Below are 8,179 nucleotides of genomic sequence, written 5' to 3' on the forward strand. Positions count from 1 at the left end.
TGAATTTCTCCTGCCACCAATTGCCTAAATAACTGCAAATCAGTGCTTTTGTTACTTTCAGAGACACTGACATGGAAACAAACTAAGACGTACAAAACCTTTTGTTACCTTTGATCAAACACTGTCGGACTTCCTCGGCTTCATAGCGCATCCCTGTGCTGTTGTGGAAGTTCAGAGGGAAACAGGGTTCAGGCAAGGGGTACTGGGTCTCCTTCCCATTCACAATTAGTGATGTGGGGCACCACATCCAGGCAGGGATCTCAAAAATATTGAAAAGAATAAGCACTATGAGAATGTTCCAACCTCATTGCATTTATCTATGAACTTATCTGCTTTTTAAACTACCTGGATGGTGCCTTTGGTTCCAACAATAATGGCATCATTAGGAAGCTGTATACTGGAAGAGTAAGTAAACACCGCCATTCTCTTCTCTGAAAACTTCAGAGTTACAATCACAGTTTCATCCACCCCTGCAATTGAAAGATGGCTAGATAAAATGATTTGCATAAAAATAGACCCAATCCTCTGGTTAGCTCCTACCTGTGTCCAGGCAGACCCCGGTAGCCTGGATGCTCTCTGGCCTCTCTCCATTGTACACCATACACACAAACTGCAGGCAGTACATGCCAATGTTCAACAACGCTCCTCCACCCAACTCCTTCTCTACTACTCTTCGGTTGTGCAGAACAGGGACTCCAAACTCTGACCGAACCATTTTCACCTCTCCTATCTCCCTCTGAGCCAGCATCTTTCTAACCTCCACAGAAACTGGGAAGAAACGGGTCCACACGGCCTGGAGAGAGAAACGGCAGACAGAGAATCAGAACTGGCTTAATTTGCCAAGATTTTGTGCACAAACAAGGAATTTTATTTTGATTTCTCAAGCTCACGTGTATGCCAATGTATTTTTTAATGTATTTTTATATTAAAATAGTGAAAATATGCTTTTTACGTTTCACAATAAGGCAGCTGACTGGTGTGGCTGTAAGATTCTTTATGTTCATCAGAGAAACAAGGTGAGGCTAGAAAGTTTCTGTGGTTGCTGGGTCTTGCAAATAGTGCTTTGTAGCAACAACCTGAGATAAAATAAATACGAACCAACTGGTATGAGAAATATTTTAGGCATTTTTGTAAATCGTCTCATGTTTGTTTTGAAGTTTTAGGTCGTTTCATGTGATTATTTTCAGGTTTGGCTGCACATATACAAAAGAGAGAGAACACAAAAATCCATAAAGAACTCCACAAACCAGGCTTTTCCTAAGGTGTGCGACAGATTGCTGATTTAGGAAAAATTGATAGATCCTGATCTTGATGTGAAAAGATTGGCTCATCCTTATTCAACCTAACTGGTGCTAGTTTACCTCCATGAAGAAGACTTGATTCCTTTTGGCAGAGTCCAGAATCTCTTTCACTTCTTTGGTGTTCATGGCCAGCGGTTTCTCACACAGAACATTCTTCTTGGCATTCATGAAGAGCAGGCAGGCCTTCAGATGGTACGGGTGGATGTTCCCAACATACACCACATCTATGCAAATATTTGACGATGAAAGACAGAATTCTAGAGGATGGACTATTCAATTTGTCATAACATTCACTTTGAAGTGCATTATGTACAACAGCAAACATGGCAATCTCTGACAGATGGATACTGACCAACATTTGGATCTCTGGTCAGCTCCTCGTAGCTGCCATAAGCCGTAGAGATGCTGTGTTTCTTGGCAAACTCTCGAGCATCCTCCAACTTACGAGCTGCAATAGCCACAACCTGTAAGTATTCAGAAAATGACTACAATAATTGTCTAATTCTGAGAAGAAAACTTCTTATGCAACATTTTTGACGTACCATGTAGAGTCATTCCATTTTTATAAAAATTCTGCAGAAATGTTCGGATTTAGCAGTTTCATTTCTCATCCTGTAGAGGTCATCACTCGCATACGTTCACCTATATAAACAGGTGAACTTATGCGAGTTCACCTGTTTATAAAGGTGAACTTTAGGGATGACTGTGGCTCTGTGGGAGTAGTTGTTTGCGATAAGAAGGTTGTAGGTTCAATTCCAGCTTTCTCCTGTCGCCGTGCCCTTCGGCAAGGCACTTAACCCCAGGTTACCTACCGATCTGCATATTGGTGTGAGTGGGAATGGCAAAATGTGACTCTAGTGTAAAGCGCTTTGAGTGGTCAAAATGATTGGAAAAGCGCTATACAAGTTCAGTCCATTTAGTTACCTTAATTGTTACTGACTGATTTTTTAAAACTAAGATTCGTTACTCTCAGACTGTACCAAAAAGTATTTCCTTTCTATTCTGTGGTTTACGGTAATAGTTTGGTAACTTGACAGTTTAGTCAAAATGTAAACGTATCACAAGCTCATTGACCAGCGCGTGCTGCTTTTAGAGAGTTCACATATTCTCAACACCATGTTTACTTGACTTTTTAAAAAACATATCCAGCAAACAGAAAAGACGCAGTTAAGAAGAAGTCCCAAGAAGTCACAAAGAGGCGTGTTGCATTTAAAGTACATGTTGAATTTCAGTATATATTTCAGGCAACTACTGACCTGATGGTCTTCAGCAGGAAGAGTTTTTAAAGCAACAGCAAAGTCATGACTGATCTTCCCCGCACTGCAGATTCCCCACCTGGTTGCCATATTGCTCAAAAGTTGGTTATCAGAAACAAACATTCATCGTTCCTTGCCAAAGGGTGGCGACAAAGCACTCATTTATGATTTTATGTTGTAATCACCAGCTTAGGCGTTTCGCTATTACAGAACTATGTATGATGTACTAATACTAATGATTCAGAAGTGTGCAAAAAAAAAAAAAAAAAAGACTGGTCATCTTTTTCATAATAAAAGTATATTGTGCAATATATTTGGAAATTGTGGTCTAGATGAAGCGTGAAGCACAGAATACATGTTGCTTGAGGCCTAGGATAAATTTTCCAATTTCTGATTATTTTGTGTTTTGGCAACTACAAAATCAACATTGTTACCTTGGAGAGAATGAGCGCTTCATGCTTCCGTCAGCTGATGAATGTTATGGAGATTTTGATGTCCTTTTCCAGCAGCACTATGACCTGCCCATACTGTCAAAAGTATTCGTACCTTGTTGGCCCACAAACTAATCATATATACAGAACTTGTGGAGCATGGCCCAGTGGAATATGAGACATAAAATCTTAAGATAGGCAGAAGACAATCTAGACTTAACACCTCACAGCAATAAAAGTTTATAAGTCTGTGATACGAGTAACTCAATTACAGAACTACAACTTTAAAAACATTACTTTGAGACACCTGTGTATTTTTAATTACATCAATATTAAATTCAACATAAATGCTATTCTATGCATTAAATTAAGTAAGCAGCAGTACAAATACCTGTTTCTGTTGAAAGCATTTGTGTAATTTTGTTTGTGAACATTAAAACCATACTTTTTTTTTTCAAGGTTATGCAGTAAGAATCTTAATCAATCCCAAGCAAAACATTAAACACTGTTATATTATAGATTAAAGAAACTTTTATTAGAAGTCTTCATTTAGACATGATCAGAAGTGCTTCCGTTTACAGTCATGGAACATTCATTGAGGTTTTGATTGTTTCAGTGCCTTTTACAGATGGTGTTGATTCTTATACATGCAGCAAAGTTCACAAAATCCTGAGCCAATGTAAGCATACACCTATGAGTGAGGTATTTCTTATTTAACACAGAACTTGTGAGGTCATCCAAAAATTGGGAACATTGCTGTAGTGTCTGAGTACAAAGTGCAGCTGGATCACAGTAATCAGGTCATTTTCAGTTATAAAGTACTCTTCAGTCAAAGTGTGGATACCGAGTGTAAAACATTTACAGGCAGTCTTGGCTGTACACTACGCCCACCTGCCTACGGATCTCATCCTCCAGTTCAATCAGCAGAAGAGAGTCAGAGTGAGACATGACTGGACTCTCCTTCAGCCCTACAGGGACAAATAAAGGCACAGTCACATTGTGTAACGATTATTTGCATTATGTCTTAGTCACAAGGTGCCTGGACTAAGAAGTCTGCAATATTTTATTATGCAGAGAGATATGTTGGTGTAGAAATGCGGAATTTCTACTTACCTTTGAGTAAACACTGTCGGACCTCTTCTGCTTCATAACGCATTCCTGTGCCATTGTGGAAGTTCAGAGGCAAACAAGGTTCTGGTAAGGGGTACTGGGTCTCCTTTCCATTCACAATTAAAGATGTAGGACACCACATCCAGGAAGGGATCTCAAAAATATATTAAAAAAAAGACAATACACAAAATACCATAAAATTTCCCATTGACATCGCATTGAATTGTGGACTCAACCTAACCTGACCTTGATGATTTACCTGAATTGTGCCCTTGGTTCCAACAATAATGGCGTCATTGGGAAGCTTCATGCTCGAAGAGTAAGTAAACACTGCCATTCTCTTCTCAGAGAACTTCAGAGTGACAATTACAGTCTCATCAACCCCTGTAATTGTGAGAGTATAAATGCTATGACAGACAAAGGCGCACTATATAAATAAAACTTATCTCTCTGGGTACCTGTGTCCAGGCAGACCCCGGTAGCCTGGATGCTCTCTGGCCTCTCTCCATTGTACACCATACACACAAACTGCAGGCAGTACATGCCAAGACTCAACAGGGCTCCTCCACCCAACTCCTTCTCTACTAATCTTGGCCTGTGCAACAAGGGAATGCCAAACTCTGACCGGATCATCTTCACCTCTCCTATCTCCCTCTGAGCTAGCAGCTTTCTAACTTCTTCAGAAACTGGGAAGAAACGGGTCCACACGGCCTGGAGACAAGGGAGAGCAGGTGGAGATGAATGATTATTAACCAGCTGGAATTAGGAATATATGACACCAATTTGTAACATCCAATGTCTTTTTTTTTTTTTTTACTTTTAGAGAAATTCTTTTTTATTGATTACTTTAAGGTTTTACAGGTATGGCTACCAAACAGCAAAAACAAAAACTGCATCCAAAAGGAATAATCATCTGGTGCACCAATGATGGAATGACAAGATAGTACTTTTGCACCAGCCTGGTAACCAAAGTACATGCTGGTCTATGTTCTACTGGTAGTTTACCTCCATAAGGAAGACTTGGTTCCTTTTGGCAGAGTCCAGAATCTCTTTCACCTCCTTAGTGTTCATGGCCAGCGGTTTCTCACACAGAACATTCTTCTTAGCATTCATGAAGAGCAGACAGGCCTTCAGATGGTGTGGGTGGATGTTCCCAATATACACCACATCTATGCAAACATTTGAAAATGAAAGCTAGATAGAATAGTAAAATAATAGACTACTCAATTTGTCATTACATTTACTTTGATGTGGATTATGTACATAAACAAAACATAACAGATGAACACTGACCTACATCTGGATCTCTGGCCAGCTCTTCGTAGCTCCCGTAAGCCTTAGAGATGTTGTGTTTTCTGGAAAACTCCTGTGCATCCTCCAATTTACGAGCTGCAACAGCCACAGCCTGTAAAGTCACAGATGATACACATTAATAATGAATACTTTAGAGGTAAATTGTTATTTTTTATGAAGTAAAGACAGCCATTCCATTTGATTAAAAAATGTTTTTAGGCCTTACATCTTTTTGGCACTTTCACTTGTCATCCAGCAGAGGGCATCATTCATATAAACTCACTTTGTTTCACAGTTGAAAGAAAGTGACATTTGCCTGACTGGTCCTGAAAAAATGCATGACTGAGGCTGTTCAATTTAATTGTTAATTTCCAGTTCTCCGTTACTCCCAGACTCATTTTCCAGAAACAACTACATGTGTCCTATTCTATATTATACGGTAGAAAGTTTGGCAACTTGGCAGTTAAAACGTTTTACAAAATCGTTGACGGTCGTCTGCTTCATTTAGACACGGTTCAAAATCATGCGTGCTTAAATAAAAAATATATCTTATAAAACGTACGACGGAGTTAAGTACCCGGAAGAATGTTACTATGACACAAAGAGGCGCGTTTCATCTAAATCAAACGTGGGATTTATCTCTGTTGCAACAGGCGCACTCACCTGATGGTCTTCAGCAGGAAGAGTTTTCAGAGCCACAGTAAAGTCATGACTGATCTTCCCCGCGCTGCAAATTCCCCACCTGGTTGCCATGTTGCTCCAAAATGACTGTCGAGAACATTCACCGTTTTCCTCCACACGGGGGCGACAAAGCACTCATTTAAGATATTTAATTTCAAGCCATTTTAGACGATTACACAAGACCAAAAAACCTCTATTATGGTTTAAAGAAAAAACCCCGCAAAGCCTAGTGATGTAAAGACTAATTGTCATGTTCTGCAACCACCTTTTGCACGACCTTTTTTTAACTTAAGACTGGGTTGGTTTATTTATTTAAAATTTTCTCTTACCAATGAAATTAGAAATGAAAACTTGCTGATGATATAATTCACATAAAACAAAAGCAAAAAAAAGCAAAAAAGGAAAAAAAAGTGTCTATAGTACTTTGTAACACAAATGTACCTGAAAGAAGAACTCATATATATATATATATATATGCTGCTGAACAAACATACTTTAAAGATGGGTTAAAGAACAGATTTGCCATTTTAAATTTGCTATAACATTTATTTCACAGATTATCAAAGATTTTACATTTCATTTTATTGTTGACAGTGTTCAGTGAGTATTATATTAATAAATCTGTATACAAAGCTGGTGTGTAACATGTAAATATAAAGAGATAACAGCTTCCTAACTGCTCTCATGTGGTTGAGAGAGGTCATCTTGAGTGGTTTATATTTCAAAAATAAGTTAATCAAAGAAGTAATTTTCTACAAAAATATAAACACTTTTTAATCACATGAAATGGACTACAGTGATCCCTCGCTGTAACGCGGTTCACTTTTCAAGGTCTCGCTGCTTTGCAGATTTTTTTTTTTTTTGCAGTTTTTTTTCACACTGCATTGTGTTCTGCGTCCTGATTAGATAAAAAGTCTCAGCGGTTCTTCTCTACGTGTGCCATTAACGTTACGCGATTTAAATATAAGTAATACATCTTGGCTATTCAGGAGATGAAAACTGAAACACTTTGAATGCCTACTGGAAAAAACTGGCCAGAGGCAGCGCAAAGCCCGACTGGAGGCTCGCTTGACGAGATCCATCGCTCTGCCGTAGATACAGCTGTGAATATCGCAAAGCAGCTTGGAAGAGAGACGGCTTTAATAGCATGACTCCAGACCACATTGAGGCCCGATTGATGCACACGCACATCCGCTGACCTGAAAACAGATTTTGCACTTTGGTTTCAATGTAGAGTATTTAATTATACTGTATAATAATTGTAAAAAAAAACATAAAATAAAGGTAACTACTTCACAGATTTCACCTATCATGGGTTATTTCTGTAACGCAAACCCCACGAAAAACGAGGGATCACTGTGTTCCTGAATTAAACAGAGTAAGTTCGTCTCCATTGTAAACTGGTTGTATTTAATCACAGCATGAATAAGTCGAACTTTTACTGGCAGTCCTGGCTGTACACCACTCCCACCTGCTGGCGGATCTCATCCTCCATTTCAGCCAGCAGCAGAGAGTCGGCATGAGGCATGACTGGACTCTCCTTCAGCCCTGCAAAGAGAAACATACTGATGAGTCAGCTGTCTACCGACACAAATGCTCCACAGAAGTTCAGAGATGAGGAGCTTATGCAGTTGACTTTTAAACCTCGTTTTACAAGATGTTAATTGTTCACCTTTTTTAGTTATGTTTTTGTTCAACCTTTTGTCAATACTTCCTATTTTTCCTATTTTCACATACACCCTCCTGCTGCATTGAACCACAGGCATCTCATATTTTATGACTATTCCTGAAGTGGCTTTTTTTAATATCTCAGCTATACGATGTTCGTAACATAAAGTACATTAGTTCACACAAAGACCTGAACTCATGGTTATTTATTGGATATGTACAACATCCAATAACAAAATCTATTTATGTGTGTAAATCCAACAAATCTAAGGGTCTTCTGACAACCCTGGGATTACTACAACCTTTACACTAATGTTTACAAAAAAATAGAATAAAAAAAGGTAGTGGAAATGTTTGTCTTCATCATTGCTGCTCTCTAGCATGTTTCTGTAATAGCAGAATCATTGTATTGCAGGGATCACCAACTCCAGTCCTCGAG

The 8,179-nt window shown here is 38.9% G+C and overlaps 1 protein-coding gene across 6 annotated transcripts in view; it reads right to left on the reverse strand.

Annotated features, from left to right (window-relative positions):
- Positions 1-8,179, reverse strand: part of LOC103138111 (uncharacterized) — a 29,383-nt gene that overhangs the window by 1,210 nt on the left and 19,994 nt on the right. For 3 of the 6 annotated variants that reach the window (XM_016671538.1, XM_016671537.1, XM_016671533.1), the window contains exons 21-28: positions 7,515-7,620; positions 6,055-6,151; positions 5,392-5,503; positions 5,104-5,267; positions 4,557-4,809; positions 4,358-4,482; positions 4,102-4,252; positions 3,497-3,956 (exon numbers count right to left, since the gene is read on the reverse strand). In XM_016671538.1, the coding sequence (XP_016527024.1) occupies positions 3,847-3,956; positions 4,102-4,252; positions 4,358-4,482; positions 4,557-4,809; positions 5,104-5,267; positions 5,392-5,503; positions 6,055-6,151; positions 7,515-7,620 (1,118 nt within the window). In that variant the 3' untranslated portion in view covers positions 3,497-3,846. Of the gene's footprint in view, positions 1-108; positions 260-345; positions 471-540; positions 794-1,361; positions 1,526-1,653; positions 1,766-3,496; positions 3,957-4,101; positions 4,253-4,357; positions 4,483-4,556; positions 4,810-5,103; positions 5,268-5,391; positions 5,504-6,054; positions 6,152-7,514; positions 7,621-8,179 lie in introns of those variants that run through there. The other 3 variants (XM_016671536.1, XM_016671535.1, XM_016671534.1) reach the window with 3 other exon arrangements.

This window comes from Poecilia formosa, unplaced genomic scaffold, assembly GCF_000485575.1.
Source record: "Poecilia formosa unplaced genomic scaffold, Poecilia_formosa-5.1.2 Scaffold46, whole genome shotgun sequence".
Classification (NCBI taxonomy): Eukaryota; Metazoa; Chordata; class Actinopteri; order Cyprinodontiformes; family Poeciliidae; genus Poecilia; species Poecilia formosa.